The 20,616-nt window shown below is 40.4% G+C and overlaps 1 protein-coding gene and 1 long non-coding RNA gene across 2 annotated transcripts in view; one reads left to right on the top strand and one right to left on the bottom strand.

Moving 5' to 3' along the window:
- Positions 1-3,241, top strand: part of SLC41A2 (solute carrier family 41 (magnesium transporter), member 2) — a 54,613-nt gene extending 51,372 nt beyond the window's left edge. The window contains exon 11 of the mRNA XM_014937531.1: positions 2,463-3,241. Coding sequence (XP_014793017.1) covers positions 2,463-2,648 — 186 coding nt within the window. The 3' untranslated portion in view covers positions 2,649-3,241. The remainder of the gene's footprint in view (positions 1-2,462) is intronic.
- A 13,818-nt stretch (positions 3,242-17,059) lies between these two features.
- LOC106885371 lies at positions 17,060-20,591 on the bottom strand. Its single transcript, XR_001411430.1, has 2 exons — positions 17,942-20,591; positions 17,060-17,828 (listed from the first exon to the last, which is right to left on the bottom strand). It is a non-coding gene; the product is annotated as an uncharacterized LOC106885371 (long non-coding RNA).
- Positions 20,592-20,616: the final 25 nt, after the last annotated feature.

Here is a 20,616-nt window from a genome sequence, read left to right as displayed (position 1 = left end):
CTGGTTTTCAATCTGAAGTATGAAGGCTTTGTTCTTCATAGCATGAGTGCAGAGCAGAAGTACACGTATTTGTACTGCTTTACCATCTGCGTGATCTTGCTGGATAAGAATAAATCCCAGAAAATGTGAAGTGTTGTGCCACTTAAAGTAATGAGTCTTGTAATGTCTTTTTGTGTGATTTTTCTCTTCTTTTTACCTCCAATAGATCTTTGGGAGTTACTTTTCTTATCACTTTAAATACAAGGACTGTCTTACTTTCAAAAATTAGCAAACTTATAGTAGGGCTTTTCCTCACTGTTTTTCCAAAAGTAACAGTTGATGACTTTGATTGCCCCCTTTTAACACTGATGAGAAGTAAAATCTCATTAATCTTGACCTTGCAACACAAACTACTGTGGCCAAATAAGTACCCATTTCCAAAGACTGATCTGTGTAATTCTTAAATGCTCGTGAATTTCTAGCCGTGCAAATGTATGATGATGGTGTTACTCCTTTACCAAAATACGGGCTGGTGAACTGCAGTCTCATTCCGCAAGCAGGATGTCCCAAATGCCACCATATACTTTCATAAGCATCAGTTAATATAACATGCTTTTTCCTATTACTTAGAGAAGCCAGGTTTATTATAATTAGTGTTATGTGTTATGGACCTATAAGTTAATACGAGACAATTCACAAAATTAATTTTCAAACTACCCATTTTTCACAATAGTCTAAGTTGGTTATTTTGGGGTGCAAAATATATAGGCAAACTAAGGGTTTTCATGTCAAGATTTTTAAAAACCAAAAGTGCATACTGTCATTTAAATTGAACTGTGCGTGCTATGTCTAATTGATTGTGTCATATAAATGCACTAAAAATTGTTCTTGGAATGAATGGAACACGCATAACCATTGTTGATGTGGGGCGTTGCAGGGTCTGCTGTGCACATCCTGTAGGAGATGTTAATGTACAGTATCTTTTATAAACAGGCTTCTTTTTGTCTCTGTTAGAAGAAGGAGCTGACTCAAAGAATCTGATGGTCTTCCAAAGAAAACATCTGTTTTAAATATATTTGTTTGGATTCCAGTCAGCACACCTAGGACTTGCATAATTAGCTTAGACTACAGAGTTCCCTTTTCAGAAGATATGTTTGTATAAATAAGCCATGCATTTTTCATTAAGCAAATACTCCTCCCTTTCTTTTTTTTTTTTAATTTAGAAATTCAGGCTTGTGTTTTAACATATACTTTTGCAAAGCAAAGACTAATTGAAAAACTTTTTGAACGCTTTTTCAACATTTTTTCATATGACATGTATTTTGTTATGTTTGGCATTGTGGAGAAGTGTCTTGCAACCATCTTACCGGTATTTCATAAGTGTATGCATACATTTATAAAGATGCTTTTGATACCAGTAATTGATCATTTACTGCATAAAATATGAATTTTGAACTTTTTACTACTTTTGATGTTGTATATTCTTTTCAATGTACATCATAGACTTTAAAAAAATTAATTATGGCAGTAACTGTCTTAAGTTTACCCTTCCCAAAGATCTGATTAACTAAAAATACATAAAATATAGTGTTTATTTCATCTTAAGCAGCTCCTTAGAAGAGACAAGAAGAAACGGAAGCTCAGTTAGTGGTCCTTTCTCCATTCATCTCGTGCCATGCCACACCACATGATTCCACTGAACCAGATTCTCTTATCATACAGCTGTGTAACATTAAAAGAATTCTTTTCTAAAAGTGGATTGATGATTATGCATACCTTTGGAATTAAGATCAAACCTCTTGAATGTTCAGACAGTCACAGCTGGGAATGAAATCTTTTACTTTGGGACAAATTCAGCCTGGAGTGACAATTTTGTAATATATATCGCAGGTGTGCCTTATTACAGAAGGACTGAAGCTGGTATTTAATGCGTAAAAGTAGCTTCTAGGCCATTTTTTGCAGTTCATACAATCCAGATGAAACTGTTCTTAATCTGATCAAGTAGTTTTATATCCCATCTGATTTCAGCTCAGTTCTAGACCTCTGGAAACAAGAGTTATGCTTGAGTTGAGTGTTTTATCTGAGGCAACGTCACTTGGTTCTGAATGATCTCGAAACCCCACTTATGCTCTTAGTGTACAGAATAATGTCTGTTGTGTGAGAAGTGCAGTTGCATGTTTTGTTGGAATTTTTCCTTTTTCTTGCCATTTTCAGAAGTGTTCAAGCATAGCCTTGGTGAAGAATGTTGTTAATTATTTACTATGTTCTTTCTAACTCTGCATGTGATTGACTCACAGATGTTGACTAAGTTCCCCGATCTCTAGTTGTGGGAAGTGTTTCAAAAAACTGTTTTTAGAAAATAATTTTCAAAAGCGGTTGTATACAACACCGCTAAGTACTAAGGAGACAATAATGTTGGCTGTTGGCTTGCTTTCAATATAACTTAAGTGATAGTAATACAGATTTTGTTTGTTGTTCTGTAGGTGTTTACTCTGTTATGGATTGCTGACTGGATGGTGCACCACTTCTGGAAAAAAGGAAAAGATCCTGACAGTTTTTCTATCCCTTATCTTACTGCACTGGGAGATCTGCTTGGAACTGCCTTATTAGCTATAGGTTTTCATTTTCTGTGGCTCATAGGTGACAGAGATGGTGACGTTGGAGACTAATTATTCCGATGGATGGAATGACTTTGCCTGGAAAATTGACAAGACCAGTTATTCCACTTGAAGGTCCTCAAAGTGCTTGTTCCATTTGGTATGAGTAATTCAAGTTGACACAGATCTAAAACAGCCTTAATGATTTTAGCTTGGTTTGTTTTTCAAAAAACATGGTGGAACTAGGAGGATACATGAGACTTTTACTCTGAAACCAAGGTGGATTGCTGCTAGTTGAAAACATCTGAGTAGACTCAATGAAGATTAATCCTTTACCAAGTTTTAAATTTTTAAAAGATCTAATCTTTTAAAAGAACAGTTTCTTACCTGCATTGCAAACCAGAACAGTTTCTAATTGCTCATTCAGCAATGATGAAGAAGAGGGTAAGACCCAATCAGTGGCTTGCCTTGTCTTTCCCTCCCAGGAACAAAGCAGTTATATATTTTCATCATGCCACAGAAGTGGTTAGTAGACGTCAGATGAATTCAGTTTCATAGACATTACCTAATTAGTTGATGATATGGTCTTATCTTGCAATTTCAGTGCTGTAGCTCTCTGACCACTGCAGACTTCATATTAATAATAACTGTTACGGTGATTTGAACCCTGATTGTCTAAACATTTTGTCACTTTATTTTATGTATACTAATATGACCATCAGCATTTATAAAATTAGGCACTTGAAATGCACTTTGTGCTGAAAGGAGCAACCTAATTATTTTGCTGTTGTGATTTATTGGAACAAGAGCATAGTAAAGACAAATAACATGACGCTGACCTGATCAGTAAGTCCTTGTGTTGGAAAGTGTATTTAGCAACTGAAATGATATTTAACTAACTGATATTAATAGTGTTGTGATGGCCAGTATCCTGATTTTAAGGAATTATTTAGAGGTGTTGATTCAAATGTAAATACTGATCCCTGATTAAAGCTTGGGGTATGAAAAATTATGTTTCTTTTTTAGGCATTTAGGAAGTTACATAAACTTCAAAAATTCCAGAGTCATCCATTTCTAAGTAGAAATCTCTGCTAACAGGATTTCTGCTTTCAGACTGTGGAAGTAATATGGTCAATAAGGAAAATGACTGCTTCTAAATGATTTCTCTTATTTGTATACCTCAATATTTCAAATAATGCATTTATCTTGAGGACTCCAGTTGCTACTTTGAAGAAAGGTACTAATCACTTTGTTTTAAAATCTAGTGGGAGTTCCTCACAGCATATGTTTTTGAAGACTATAGCATACATCCTAAATGCATAATTAATTAAACTCATATTTTAAATGTTGTGATTGACATTTTTAAATTTTGAGACTTAAATTAGACAACTAAATCCATATATCAGCATATGTTGTAATCCTGTAAACATTAATCATGTGATTTATGCATATAAATCCTCTCTTTTAATTTGATGGACCTACTCAGATGAATTAAATTATGTAGGTAAGTATTATTAATGGGACTCCTATAGATGTCGGTCACCTTAAACTGTGGAAGTTGAAAGTGTTTGCAATTCTGAAAATTAAACCAGCTATTCAGTGCCTACACATGGATTTAGATGCCTGACTTTTAGCTCCCTCATTTAAACACTTTTATTTAAGCTTTTTCTTACAGTTATGATAATATCGTTGTTTGAATGAACATATGTATTATGTCTTTTATTATGTGAGAGAGATAAAATCTTTCTAACTTCAGGTTCTCTGACTTTTCTTAGTTTGTATTAATGTTATTTAAAATAGTTTCTTGTATGTAGCATTGCAGGAAATATTCCTATTAAATTGTTTAAAATGGATTAGATGTAACTCATTTTTAAATTGTTTTTTTCAATAGCAGTTATTTATTTTTGATACAAATGTAGATGCAATTTTTTTTTATTCTGATAGAACTGCCATCTGAATCAGCTAAGGTGCCATTTCAAGCACTTCTGTCATTGGATTTTAAGGTCCTCTTAAAATGAATTGTAAGATTCTTAAAAATTATAATTTCTTAGATATTTGTGATCTGTGCTTGTCTGTGTGATCTGATGAGTGAGGCCACTGTAGTATTTAGTCATGACAGTATCCTTAGTGTGTTAAATATTTTCACAGTAGAGAAGCAACAACTGTTGGTACAGTCTGCTGACAAATGGGTGGGTGTTTAAATTGTGGAACTGGGGAAGAAATATTACATGGGACAAATTCAGTGAAATTTGAGAAAGGGAAATATGTTAACAGACTGGAATAACCTGGCCATGGAAACAGTAATTGATGGAAAACTATAGTGGGAAAATTTGGTACTTCAAGAAGGGGAAAGTTCATTGCATAGTTGAGAGAGCAAAATCCATATCATGGGAAAGAGGGAGGTGCAAACTTTCACACAGCATTCATTATGAGAGGCAGGAGCAAACAGAAGGAAGTTATTTGGAGAAAAGAATAAAAAGGCACAGACAAACTTGTTTTTCAGGAAAGGAAAAAAATGTAAGTCGTGTTGAAAGGAGTTGGGGAAGAGGTGGAAAAAAGAGGTACTTTGGGGAATGGTGGGAGTGAATGAAAAAAAGAATACACTCAGTAAGATATAGGTAAAGAGGAGTTTGAGTGGGGAAAGAAGTATGACCTTGATAAAGCAGAGAAAACCTTGACATTTGGAAGAGCAAGGAGTAAATAATCTGTGATGTGGAAAGGGGTTTGATCTCTGGGTGGAGGGGGCATTTTAAAATCTTACAGGGTTTGCTAACTCTGCTACCTAGTGTTATGAAGGTAAAAATCTGTTACTGCCACGTTCCGTGAGGAGTACTATTCCAGTCATGAGGATAATGTGGGAGAAGGCACCAACGAGTACTTGGGATCTGTCATCTACTCAATGCTGTAGTCCTTAAATCAATTTTAACTCTAGTCAAGTCAACCTCTCTGCAGTATGCCACCAACTTGATTTTTTAAATGAGTAATAGTCAATTACTTCACTGTATATGTGGGTAAGAAATGCCACCAAAAATTCTATTAGAGAAAAATAGTGTGTTTTTTGTACTGCTCAAAACATACAATTGAAAGGGACATCCTGAGATGTTAATTTGTCTTTTGTTATCACAGCAGCCATAATCTTGCAGATAAAATGATCACTCTCCATGTTACAATTTATTGGTTTTCTCCCCTCCACCTGCTAGAAGATTCTTTCAAACCTTCCTTTATAATTTTTAGCCTAATTAGGGTTATGGCTGGTTCACATCTATTTGCTTTTGTGTCAGCGTGTAGCGGTTTCCTTACTTGACTCTTGCTTGTATTGGCTCATTCACCTTGTTTAAGTTGCAAGTCACCTTAAAGCTCCTCCTACAGCTTCTTGTACCACTTTCATTCTGCTGATGAGGTGGACCAGCCAGAGGTTCCAGTGGCTTTGCCTTTATGAGTTACTATCTGTAACTTGATGCTGAGTAACTGTTGGAGTGCTCTTGCGTGGCCATTCTTACTGTCTACTCCTTTTTTCTCTACTTCAGAAATCTCAAGGGTAAATAGAAGTAGGGGCAGGTTATTTGAAGTGCGTGTCATTTGCCATTCTGAAGGACTTTGTGACCATCTCAATCGTTCTTTGAGCATGCATGAAAGGGGACAATCTCATTTGTTAAACTACAACTAAATGCAGCTTTAAAATTCATACCAGAGTTGTTTTATTTTCTTTCTCTATGTAATGTTTTGAAACTATCTTTGCATTCTGGTGAGTTACTGAGTGACTCCAGCTTATTTTTAGAGTGATTGTATAACCACGATAGTTCCACAGCTTTATTATGCTGTTTGATATAGGGCAGGATTCTTCTTTTAATGTATTTAGATCAATATTTTGAGATTTATAGCATTACTGTACATCTTGCCTTAATCTGTGATGTTTAAATTTGAAATATCCTCTTGCACTCCTGTGTTTAATATGTTAGTTTCACTGGGGCTTTTAGAATGCTGATGAGAAACTGGCAAGCAGCAAATTAATTTCACTTCTTTTTACAATTTGCCAATTAAATTAGACTTTTCTCATACAAAGATTAAAACAGCACGAGGATTAAGGCTTTATAAATGCCAAATAGTTTGCAGAATCAGGACTCAAAATAAGGTCTATCATCTTTTTAATGGATTTGCTATTTCACTTCAGTTCTGAGCATCACGAAAAGCTCTCTTAAGTCCAAGAATAACCCAGAATGCAGATTGGGAGACAGTAGTATAAGCACTCTGTGAAATGAAGTGCTTGAAATTCCTTATTATTATTATAATGGTAAAATCACTATTGCAAAGGAGATAGTCTCTTCAGAGGTGCAGAAAATGGCAATAGAATATGGTAATTGAATTATAACCCGCTTTAAAAACTGTAAGGCGATGTTAAAAAACAGTACTGAAGGTACTGGAAGCAACGTGAAGCCTCTTAGTAGCATTTTTCTTTTATTTTTGCCTAGGTTTTCTGTGATACAATACATTGTTCTCATTGCATTCTCTAATCCATTCCTAATCAGGTCAGTCTGTTGCTCAGTTATCTTTTGGAGTATCCTTTTCCCATACATACTCAAAGTTAAAAAAGAATCAGCTTTCTGTATATAAAGGTGGGGAGGAAGAACTAGTAAAGAGGTATGCATTGTCATTAAACCTCATTCTGATAGTCTAAAGACTTTCCATTGAACTCAATGAAAATTTGATCATCATGCATGCTGTGCATGGATACTCTACAGAATCTAGTATTAACAAAACATGAATAATTCACGATTAAAGCTAAGAACCAACATGATTAGTAAATATAAAAGATATTGCCATATTCTGGGTGGGTACCCAAGAGCAGCTGTGTACCTCTTAGTCACTCAGCATTGGCAGGGCTGGATGGGCTTTACTTTATCTTCAGCTGAAAATGTAATTTGATTTCAGGTCCTGCTAGTTGTTTATTTTATGTGCAGGGTAGCTCATCATATTGTCTATTTATGCTTTTATTTCTCAGTTCAAACTATACTTGAATTTTCTTCTGCCTTTACTTAGCATTCTTCAACTTGCTCTTTTGGGAGATTGTTTCCTTTTCAAGAGCTGCTAAAAGTCTGCAGAGGTCAAGGAAGTGCTTTCCTTGAATAATTTTAAATCTGCTTTTCGCAAGTGAAATTGGGTCCTGAATGAATTATATGGTAGATGTCTTTGGGAATAATTGACTTCTGAATAGTTCCTTGAGATTTACTATCTCTAAATTCTCAGATTTACATTCTAAGTTTTACTACAAACAGGATCAAAAAATGATTTTGCCTGTTTACTATTTTTTTCTGTCATCTCCTGGTTTTGATTAGTGAAGTTGTTCTCAAGCCCTATCTACAGTAGAACAGCATTTTAATAAATCTGACATTCTAAATAGTTTTCCAAAAATTACAAGCAATAGTACTTGTTCTGTACTTGGGAAGAAGTCATCCGCTGCTTTCCTATGAATCCTCATACTATGGTTAGCTTTAGATCATCCAAAGCTCTCTTTTTCCTGTTTGTTTTTGAAGGAGGTGTTCTTCCCTGTGCCAACACAACCGATTATTTCAGTTTCTTATAGTAGCCAGGATTCTGGAGTAACATTAGAACATACTTTGTCTCTATTGTTTTGAAGACTGAACCGACTATGAAGACTGAACACATTACATAGGAAAATTTGGACATGTCAGATTAGTTCTAGCTCTAGGGAGATAAGTGGTAGCTGTCACTTGAAATAGAAGAGTATGTCTGGAGTTTGGAGCATTTCCAAGAGAGAAGTTAGCTCATTAAGCTTGATCACATTAGGTAACTGAGATCAGCTAGGTGCCAAGATCATCAGAAGTTGTGAACAAAAGCGTAGGTGATTTGGATTTATCTAACACATGAAGACTGGTTGATCATAGAATCATAGAATGGTTAGAGTTGGAAGGGATCTTGAAGATCATCTAGTTCCAACTCTCCTGCTGTGGGCAGGGACACCTCCCACTAGACCAAGTTGCTCAAAGCCCCATCCAGCCTGGTCTTGAACAATTCCAGGGATGGGGCATCCACAACTTCTCTGGGCAACCTGTTCCAGTGTCTCACCACCCTCGCAGTAAAGAATTTCTTCCTAACTCCTCTCTGTTTCATTCATTTGATTTTAAAGCTTTGAGTTTGCCATTGCTGCTTCTTTAGAGCCAATCCATGAGGGCCACTAAGTACTATGGTAGTGTAAGTCTATCAATCACAGATGTATGGAAACTGTGGTCCCCCTCTGTAACAGAAGACATTAAGGCCTTTGAAAAAAACCCTTACAAACCCTGCATGTCATTTGTACAAAATGAAAGATCTAAAATACTGTGAATTCAGATACAAAGAGACATGTTCATTCCTAGGTTTCATTTCCAGCTGGCCTTTGCTCTCTTCCCACATTAGAAAGCTGATTCATTTTTTTTAAAGTCTTTTTTAAAGCGCTGTAAGGTTACCATGCCAAAGAGCATGAAACCCGGCTCTGTTAGCTACCATGGCTGGTTGTGTGCTCTGTGCATGAGACTGACATGAGCTATGACTTTGTCCGCCCCTTGGAGAGAACTAAATCCCTTGCTCTGAGCAAAGCCTGACTATATAGTCTTGGCATTAAACAGAGTATGGCACTATATAGGATTGGCACTGTGCTGAATACGCAGTGCTGGCTGTGCGGGGATCTTCGCCTCAGACAGCTCTATGGCTGGAAGAGCCACCACCGAGACACCCACTGGTGTTGCTGGTACGCAGTAAGACTTGGCTGAAAATTGGGAAAGGACTTTTCAGTGGTTCCCTGTGACAGGATGAGGAGCAATGGGCACAAGCTGGAACATAGGAAGTTCCACTCAAATATGAGGAAGAATTTCTTTACACTGAGGGTGACAGAGCACTGGAACGGGCTGCCCAGGGAGGTTGTGGAGTCCCCTTCTTTGGAGATTTTCAAAACCCGCCTGGATGCAGTCCTGAATATTGTGCAGGCAATCCTGCTTTGGCAGGGGCATCAGACTAGATGATCTCTAGAAGGTCCCTTTCAACTCCAACAATTCCATGAACTGTCCATGCAACAGCTCCTCTAATCCACCCAAAGGTATTTACTGAGCTATTCACCTCCCTGCTCCATGGGCCTTTGCTCTGCCCCATGCAAAGTACTTCAACCATCTGCCTAGGTTCTCCTTTACCTTCTTGACCTCCTGTGGGATGGGAACTTGAAGATACCTCTGCAATCCATGTTCTCCATATCTTCATATCTTACTAGAGACATGGGAAGATGCAGAAATGTCCATGAAGATGCAGAAATGTCCATCAGTTCAAAGAAAGTCCAGTTCTGCTGTTTGCTACAAAAATTGCATTTTAAACATTTATTAAGACTAGTAAATATTTTAAAGTCCTTCCGACTTGAGATTATTGCATTACATAAATGTTTAATGGATACAGAAGCTGCACTTAAAGTGCTGATTAATGCATACATACTTCTGGAATATGTATGGCTTTCAGACTGGCATTAAAAGAAACAAACCTGAACATTTTTAGCACTCATTACAGGAAGCAGAAAGATGTCCTATTACCATAGGAAGCCTCTCACAACATGTGTTCATGAGACAAAACTAACTGTTCGCCTTTCTGATTGTTGATTCTCATTCAACACTAACAATATTGCACTCGGTTTTCTGGCATATTATGGAACTCAGGTGTTCAGCTCTTTTTTAGTTACCCGATTTTTTTTTTTCGGAGCCACGGTATAGCTGCAGATACCCTGCTACATCACCCGTGTCATGGTTGTGTGTCTCACTTGCATACATTCATAGAATCATAGAATCGTCTGGGTTGGAAGAGACCCTTGGGATCATTGAGTCCAACCATCTACCCTACTCTGCAAAGTCATCCCCTACACCATGTCCCTTAGCACTGCATCTAAACAGCCCTTAAACACAACCAGGGATGGTGACTCCACCCCCTCCCTGGGCAGCCTGTTCCAATGCCCGACCACTCTTTCGGTGAAAAATTCTTTCCTAATGTTCAATCTAAACCTACCCTGTTGGAGCTTGAAGCCATTCCCTCTCGTTCTGTCACTAATTACCTGTGAGAAGAGACCAGCACCAACCTCTCTACAGTGTCCTTTCAAGTAGTTGTAGAGAGTGATGAGGTCTCCCCTCAGCCTCCTCTTCCTCATACTAAACAGCCCCAACTCCCTCAGCCGCTCCTCATACGATTTGTTTTCCAGGCCCCTCACCAGCTTCGTTGCCCTCCTCTGCACTCGCTCCATTCATGGTCAAGTCTCCTGCTAGGTAATGACCAAGTCTTGTAATCCATTTAGCCTTGTTCATACTTATATAGAAATCTCCTGCCATATAAGGAGGTATGTTTTTTTTCCCATTTCTCCTGTTTTTAGGAGGGTAGGGCTTACAGCCCTGTGGACTAGGCAAGATCCATGCATCTTCTGTATGCTCTGTGGGCAGATGTCTCCTGTTTGCCGTCAGCCTCTGAAAGCCCTTAGATAACCTGTAGTCCCTTTCCCAACACGAGCCCTCAGGTCAGGAGTAGGTGGGCTGCGGTGTCAAGCGCAGCTGTGAGAGCTCAGGAACCAGCCCTGTTTGCCCGTGGAGTGAGGAGGGACTCTGAGTGCTCACCTCTCAGAGCTATGGCAGGGTTGCCGGTGGCCGTAGAGCAGAACCAGCTTTGTTGTGTAGCCCTGGTACCAATTTAATTCCCTTTGTGAAAAGGGAGGTATGGCCTGGAACCCTTGGAGTAGAATCCTGGAATCCAACAACTCACAACAAAATTGTCATTTTCAAGTTCGATCCAAAAGCCATAATTGCTCTGTATGGTAGACTGATGGTCAATTGATGGAAATGAATCACTGTGAGGGACAGGGGGATAAGTCCCCCAGGTTTAGGATGCTTCTCTGCTGTCTGGTGGCCTCCAAAAAGGGGGGGAGCATCTGATGATGCAGCACATGGCAGCATTCAGTTCACGTCTGTCGTGACGTGTAACCAGACCACATCAGCAAGATCTCCGATGCAGACAGAAACCATTAGCCGTCTCTTCAGCTAATTATCCTGAGGCTTTTTACTTGATCAAAGGAAAAATACAAGCACATTATTTCACTCAGAAGCAAGAGCACACCTGGTTGAACACATCTACTGAAACGTCCTGCTAGAGGGAAAGTGAAGGTCTCTGTCTCCAGCTAGAAATCTCTGTGCACCTCAAAAGCTCACTTTGCGTGGTAATTTGATCATAAAGGAGGAGTTAACAGTAACACCCATCACAGGGACTCTGACAGCACCTGTGAGCAAAAGGCTGACTGCAGCCTTATCCTGGTTTAAGGTATGGAGGGCACGGTGCTCCTAAAGGCTTTACATGGAGCCTCTGCCATTCAAAAACCAAGCACAAAATATCCTAAACCTGAAACCAGTTAATTATTTCAGAAGTGTTCACCTGCTTCCCGTCTGACATCTCTACACACGTGAAAAATAAGACTGAAATCCAGACACTGCAAACTAAGTGTGTAACTCCTTGCTTTGGAGCTGGGATGGAGCTTACATACTCTCCTGTGGCTGCATTTCCCAGCATGGAAACACTCACTAACATTATATGTGAGTAATTCAGAGTTTTTAATCAGCTTCCAATAGCCCTGGCAAAGATTTGCCAAGTAACCTGAAACACACTACCATAAGCAAAGCAAGATTATTCACCTCAGTGTTCTTAAACTCTTTCCTCTAATTTAATTCTCAATATCTCACAAGAAGACTTCCCAAACAGAGACTTTCCATCTTAAACTTCCTCCCATTCCTTTTCCATAGTTATACAGACTTAATTTCTTACCTGAATTGCACTCAGCTGTTCCTCCTTCTGATCTTTGCACTGTTGACTTCAAGGGCTTCTTTTTGTAAAAAAAAAAATAATTGTGGATTTAATTTTTGAAATTTTCCTAAGTGAAAAAGGCAGCCTTAAAGCATCTGCTATAGGAATGATACATATTGCACATAAAATCATATTGCATACACCGCAGTTACATTTTAATGATAAAATAACAAAGTATATTATAAAATTATTATAAAAGAGCTGAATTTTTATGTCTTTCAGTAACTGAGGTAAAATTCTTAACAAATCATGTATAGCTATAATTCCAGGAAGGAAAATACTTTGTTTTTTCTTGAATGACTGTCTCAGCATTCACTTGGCTGCCCCTGCAAACAGCACTTGCCTCTCCACAGCACAGCTGCCTGATCCGATTTGACCTTCTTTTTCCCCTATCCATCTCTTTCAAGTTCAAAAAGTGGTAAAAAAAAAAATGCAGTGATTGATTGCATTAATAGAGCAAACAATCGCTTTTAGAAAAAACCCCAACATCTGTATTTTAGATATAAAATTAAACCTGTTTCAACTAGAGTAGTTATCTGCTAAGATAATTCTGACTAAATTGAGCCTAAGTTCAAGCAGCTCCCAAGCCCTGCCTTTGGAGGAGGAGCTTTTACAGAAAACTAGCACCTGTTGTGAGTTAGATGCTTTAACTTGATGGAGGGCTGGAAATACCTCCTGACAGCACAGAGACCTCTTGATAGCTAAAAACTCATGAATTGCCACAGTATAATTCAAGTTTTTAGAGTAAACCAAAGCTTAATAGCTTAACTGTTATTATTCAGCAGTATATTACCCTGACAGCTTTATGTATTAGTGAAAAAATAGAAACAAGGGCATAAACTTTAGATTGATTTTTCTCTTCCTGAGGAAAACTGGTTGTTTGTTTTTTAATTAAAAACTCCGACTGAAATGAGATTTTCAAACCCACATAATTTTACTTGAGATATTATGTCTCCTTTTCCAAAATACTCTGTACATTTGTTGCATACTGAGAAGACATATACTACTAAACATTTAAAGAAATGTTATTTCAGGTCTGCATATACTCAAAAAATAGGGTCTGAAGAAACAATTTCAAAATCAAAATCAGTAACAGTCTTAAAATATTGGCAGAAAATATTTTTAAGAACTTATAAATGAATGGAAATATTTTCTATGTCTTTTTCTCCATGAATAAGACACTATTTTCAGTTCTAAATGCCTCTGACTCAGCTGACAGAAGCCATTTAATGACAATGAGTTGAATCTCACAGTTAAGAGGCTTGAGCACTCCAGTAGATTGACATTTCAAGTAATGGGGGAAAAGGTCTGCTGTTCATCATTTGAATAGCGGAAACAAAGTTAATTTTTTTCCTTTTAAAACAGATTTTTTTAAAAACTGATTTGCATGCAATTTGGGGAGGTGGCATTTGGGTGTTGTGCTGGTTTTGGCTGGGGTAGAGTTCATTTTCTTCACAGGAGCCAATATGGGGCTGTGTTTTGGATCTGTGCTGGAAACAGTGTTGATAACACAGGGGTGGTTTTGTTATTGCTGAGCAGTTGCTCACACAGCACCAGTGAGGGCTAGGGGTGCACAAGGAGTCGGGAGGGGACACAGCTGGGACAGCTGACCCCAACTGGCCAAAGAGATATTCCAGACCATTTGATGAGCGCTGACCCCAACTGACCAAAGAGATATTCCAGACCATTTGATTAGCTGCTCGGTGTATAAAGCTGGGGGGAGAAGAAGGAAGAGTGGGGGTTGTTCAGAGTGATGGCATTTTTCTTCCCAAGTAACCATTAGGTGTGATGGAGCCCGGCTCTCCTGGCGATGGCTGAACACCTGCCTGCCTATGGCAAGTAGTGAATTAATTCCTTGTTTTGCATTGCCTATGCATGTGTGGCTTTTTCTCTACCTATCACATTGTCTTTATCTCAACCCATGAGTTTTTCCTCAATTTTACCCTTCTGGTTCTCTCCCCCATCCCACTAGGGATGAGTGAGCGAGGGGCTGTGTGGTGCTTACTTGGTGGCTGGTGTTAAACCACAACAGATACGTTGTCCTTTAGTGCACGGAAGAATAAAACTGGACTCTGATTTTTCAAAATTTTCAGCCTTTGGCAGAGTTGTAAATGCAACTGGAAAAGCCAGATATTTTTGTGTGGCATCAAGAATCTTCTAAGTGATGATGTGTAATGCAGCCAGTGAGAAAAGCACGGCACTGCCGGTTGGGGAGCATATACTCTATTTTCCACTCGGCTGCATTTGTTTAATTTCTTTTTCACTCTTCCTTCCAATTTCCCAGATTTATTTACTTTTTTGTAATTACGGTAAAATAAATTGAAATGTATTTTCATCCAAACAAAGGTTGGGAAGTGTTGACAGAGTTCATGCCTGCACAAAGAGTGGCACAACCACAGGGACAGGCTTTTTTCAAACTCTGCATCATCTCCACAGGGCTTATTTTCATGATCTTGTCATTTCCCCAGGTGAAAGGACACCTCAACTGTGCAGGATCCTGCTGCTTCACCACATCCCTCAGTGCTCCACGCTCATGTCCCAGTGCCTGCAGGTGCCATGGTCCTGCTGCCACCAGTTCTCCTGTTGTTCAGCAACAGCTGATGGTCCATGCCAGGGGGCAGCCAAGAAGCAGAAGCTGCACGCTGGGTACCAATGGGAAAGGACGTTTGTAAGTTTGTAATTATTTAGTGGAAAAACTGAGACTTGCCAGAAAACCAAATCCTCATGCTCCCTTCCACTGGAGCAAATCCAATTTTGTCAGTGTCAGGGATTGGGCTCTTCTCCGCTATCTTACAAGCAACAAAGAAATTCACCCAAAAGCTGTGCACCCAAGAGCTGTGAGGAGAAACCATTTCTTTCTCCATTACCCCAAAAAATGGAAGTTTCCATTTTGTGTGCGTGTGATTTCAAATTTCTAAAGGCCTCCCTGCTCCCCCTGCCCATGGCTGAGCTCTGCTGCTGCCTGGGCTTAGTCCCCCAGCCCTACCCCACCTGCCCTCATGCAGCCAGATGATGTCTCCTGGCCCTCTCTTCTGCGTGACACCGCACAGGGATGTCATTGAAGCTGATGGCCTCTCTCAGGGCAGGGTAGGGGCTTCTTTAGACCCATGTACGGCCAAGAAAAAGATTGCATCTCTCTGAAGCATATGTAATCCATGCCCTGCCAAGCTGCCAAGGGAGGCAGAGCAATCAGCAGAGTGGCTGAAGCCAGGCTAATCGCTCACTTAGATCAAGTCCTTCTCGAGACCTTCTTAATTAGCTCCCTCTCTGATTGAAATTGTAGAGGAAACAAATCACGGATGTTTTGAAATGTGAAGGTTGTTTTCTTAATACTGGCTGTGATTTCAGGAAGCTGTGCTGCTGTTCTGCCTATTAATTAGGGAGCTCAGGGTGCTGGGGCATTTAGGGTGGGAACATGCTTGGGCTCTAAAGATAGACAGTGCCCACCATGTGCTATGGTGCTTACTCAGCGCATTTCCTATTTTCATTTTGTCTCTGCTCTCATTGTTTGTGCTCTTGGGAGTGGGGTTGGCACATTAAGTGGTCTGTTTGCCACAGCAGTGCTGCACCCAGAATATGGCATCAGTTTGGGGGACCTCCCTAATTTAAGAAGGGTGTTGAGATGCAGAGGCTGATACAAAGATGGGCTGCCAAGACATTCAGTTACTTAAAGCACATAACCAAAAAGGGCACTTTGAGTGATCAGGCTTTATTTAGTCCGATGACAACAGGGATAACTGGGGATCTAATAGCAGTCTACAACTGCTTGAAGGGAACTTACAAAGAAAGTGAATCCAAACTCTTCCTCCAGTATTGACAGATGATGGACACATGAAAGCCAGGAGTCTCACAGTGGCCAGTAGGAAAAACCATCTCTGCTGGGAGAGTATTATGGCACTGGAACAGGTCACCCAGAGAGGCTCTGAGCCCTCCATCCCTGGAGGCACTGAAGCCTTAGGGGCTAGCCAAAACCAAGGCCAGCATAGTCTTGGTGACCCTCAGCAGTTAGTGTGGCCCAGCTGACCTACAGGGTCCCCTCCAACAACGGGGTCCCAATGCTGAAGTTATTTTCTGAATGCATGTTTTTGCTCAGTGTCATTTATGGTGCTGATCTTCTCACCAGGTTTTTCTTGAAAGCCCAGTTGGAACTTTCTGCTTTGGACTAGGTGTGGCCTCAGTGAAAACTATGAATGAAACCATACAGGTTTGGGGACTGCTGAAAATATTTAACTCATAGGCATTGTTAGTGAGTTCACATGAATGTGGGCAAGCACATAGACTAAAGCTCATCAGATAGCTGGGGTTTATATCATCTGACTGACTCTAAAACACCCTAGTTTGAGGCGAGACTGTTTCTGGGCATGCAACGTGTCTTAAATTGACAACCCTCACCCTTGCTGGCTGCGAACTCGGGAAGGAAAGGAGCAAGAGGGGTGTTGTCAAATGACTTTAGCTTTCCTGCTCCATGGCAATAGATTATTTTGAGTCTTCTGCTTGTCCTGCCACAATGACCCTGGTGAGAAAGCAAAGTGAGAAAGCAAAGCTATGCAGACAAAAATCCCACTCTTAAAAATCCACCCTGAAAGCATGAGCCGGAAATAAAGCACACAGAGAGGAACTTTCTTTCTTCAATTTAATTGAAGTTACTTAGAAAAATAATCAGGCTTGAATGGCTTTTTTAAGGAAAGATTCATGAGCAGTTCACACTTGTGTTGGCAATGTATAATTTAGCTTTTTTCTTTATTAACAGTATATTTAGGTATGAGGAGATACTTTTCTACAACAAGCCTTCTACTGCATACAAATAGGTTAAAAAAAAAATCCAACCCCACATCGATGTTAAATTATTCGTACACATTGTATTGTGCATGCATGTAAGAAAATAACACTCTCTGTAACAAGAGTAATAGTAAGGACAGTCCCTTTTTTGTACCTGAAAAGTGCAGCAGACTACAGTGAAACCCTAAAACATCTGGGGTCAACTTACTTCTAAAAGCACTTCTGCTTGTGGATTATTTATTTCACTTTGTCTTACGCAGCGCATGGTTCAGGCAGTTTGCAAGTTTCTGTGATAATGGTCATGGTTAATGAAGAGGCTGAAGCATGGACCAAGTCAGGTTTGTGTTTGGGGGAGAGCCTCCCACCACGCAGGAGTCACCACCATGTTCAGATGGGCCAAATCCAGCCTGGGCTCCAGGTAAAGGTGCTTGGGGCCATTGAGGGGAACAAACACACCCCCCAAAGGCTGCAGCTACGGCACCGGCGCTGCTGGGCTCAGTGCTGGCCCTGCCAAGTGACGGGGTGGCATTGGCTGCTCAGAGATGGGGATCACTGCTCCTCCAGCCCAGTGGCTTGGAAGGAGTGGGGGGCAGAGATAGGGAGCAGGACCTTCCTGCTGGGTCCTTTCTGAGCCCACGACTGCTTGACCATAAGTAATGCACATCTGTATTTTGCTGTGGCTGCAGTTTTGCCTGTTGGGGGGCAGAGATAGGGAGCAGGACCTTCCCCGCTGGGTCCTTCTGAGCCCACGACTGCTCGACCATAAGTAATGCACATCCTTCTAAAACGGCAGCTCGCTGGGTGGCCCTTGTGGCCCCACGGGCACATCTGTATTTTGCTGTGGCTGCAGTTTTGCCTGTTCACCTCCTGGAACCAGCTGTGGCCACAACGGAAATGAACCCAGGAGGAAAGCAAAACTCAGGAGCAGACCATCCCCTCTTCTCTTCCACCTGGGAAACCCAGTGAAAAGGTGGGGCTAAAACCAATCCAGTTCCCCAGCTGCCCTCACACTACAGGTGGTGGCCGACAGCTCACTGAGATAAGGAGGAACAACCCTGAACATCCCCCTGTGTGGGTGCAGTGGAAAGAGATAATTTTTGGCTCAGTCAACACACCCAGTAGACCAACAAAAAGGCTACTCCTTAATATTTGTGGTCCTCCTCTGACCTGGCGAGCGCTTCGTGCTCACCACATGGGCCACGATCATATCCAGCACGTCAGCTGTCCATCTTAAACACAGATCTGCAGCCCATTCACAGCACCCCAAAATAGATATAACACACTAAATGGACAGTTTGTAGTATTTGGGGATCAAGGTTTTTAAATAGCAAGTGACTTTTAAGTACCCACTTAAGTCCACATAAAAGTCGTCTCAGTGCTGAGCATCTGCCCATAGGGCAGCCCTCTGTGGGGAGGCAGAATCTGGGTAATCAAGCCCAAAGCTGCTGCTAAAAATCCCAGCTCCGAGCAGCCCTCACCCCTCAGATCTCCTGAACATGTTTTTCACCTAAAGCTTTTCTATCATAGCTGTCAAATAGGGTTTTTGTGTCTCCAAAGCAATGAAACTGAAGAGAGTATTTCAGAACAGATAAAAGTGTGGTGATGACAGGGAGAAGTACAAAAAGAAAGGGGGAAGCACACCCTGTTTTTAAAACATTTACTTTCTGAAGCAACTTTTTTCTTAAATGAAAAAAAAAATCACATCACATTCTGTTAGGTGGATGAATTGAAGAGAAAATTGGACCAAAATATGAGCACTATTGGATACAAGACCAAACAAGCACATAAATAGCTTTCGGGAAATACTGGGGGAGGGAGAAGGGGAATCTACCCTCAGACAGGTTTTATATTTTTTTTAACAAACATATAACCATTGAATTACGGACAAAAGAAAGCCAGGGCACACTGTGATAGGCACTTGCAACAGTTCTGCATACTCTAAATGAGACACAACTGCTTTCAAGTAAAACACCAGCCAGCGCTCAGGACCAGGCCCAGCTCCTCACCAGCCACTGGGTCAGCGCCCCGGGTCATAAACAGGACCTGGGTTATGAAAACTCTGCCTGTTCCAGAATGGATGAGAGATTTATTTGTAGGGTGTGATAAAAAAATAATAATGACCCGAATCCGGGTTAAGAACAAATCCAATTGTGAAAGGACTTCAGCTGCTGTTTGTTATGTTAATTCGTTCTTCGCTGAGATTTATTCAGTGACTTATTTTTATAAAATAAGACAGAACCTATTTTTCTTCTTTAACCACATATATATCCTGGAGACTAATAAAATTCGGTGGATGTAATTCGGCTACTGTACTGTAGTACTGTACTGTACTGGACATTTTCAGGATCTGGCTCCAATACTGTTAAAACAACTCTGCCTTTAGCTGAGTTTATTTAAATCTTCAGTAAGTTTTGGAGGGGCTTGGTTTGATCATAATAAGATTGACACGCAGGCAAGTCAAAACCCTATTTTAACCATCAGTCAACTTTAAAAGAGATTTTAGGTTCCCACAAATGCCTTGACTTAAGCCTTTGCCTCCTTCCCATCAGCTGGCTGCCGGCACTGCCAGCCCAGGATGGGACAGCGTGGGGTCACTACAGACCATTCCCCAGGTGGGCACCTGCTGCCCACTTGGCCATATACCTCGCCTGCATCAAATTAAAGCAAACATTGGGAGAAGCCTGTACTTCTGCTCACTAGCTTGCTAATAGAGCCACACTGAAGTCCCATTTTTCATTATTTATTTGCCGTGAACAGATTACTACTTCCTTGCCCAAAACAATTGCTCAGTGTGCTACACCGGGTGCAATCTGCCATCCCAACAAGCTGTTACACACAAAACAACCGCTACTGAGACATTCATCTTAACTAAAAAGCTCATGGTTTCACACTACAGCTGACTTCAATGAAATACTAATCCACTGGAAATCAGAAACATCCCTGTCAATGGTATTTAGGCATCAACTCAAAAAGGACTCCCCTTTCCCCCTGGGAAAAAGCCATGAAACCAGCATGGTAGGAAGATGAGACCTTTTTATTGCCTTGCATGCTTAGAGATCAACATAAAGATGACTTTTCAAAAATGACATGACCACATCCTTTATAACAATGCATCATGATCACTGTCTTTTGAGCCATTTTGGTTGTCCATTTTAAGATTAGTTAGGGAGGCAGGACTTGCAGAGGATGGAGCTTCCAAACCCATCCAGGACATAAATTAAGTCAATGCCAATTGCTTTGGGTATTCAAAAATCTCTACAGTCACTTTCAAAATGCTGATTTTTTTGATGGGTCACCCGCAAATCTGCATTCATTGGGCTGGCAGGCTTCAAATTAAGAGACAATGGTATGTTCATGATAAACTCATTAAGTCCAGACCTGCATTCATTGGGCTGGC

Source organism: Calidris pugnax, unplaced genomic scaffold (assembly GCF_001431845.1).
Source record: "Calidris pugnax isolate Ruff unplaced genomic scaffold, ASM143184v1 scaffold1, whole genome shotgun sequence".
Classification (NCBI taxonomy): Eukaryota; Metazoa; Chordata; class Aves; order Charadriiformes; family Scolopacidae; genus Calidris; species Calidris pugnax.
This window is presented reverse-complemented; position numbering and strand designations above follow the sequence as displayed.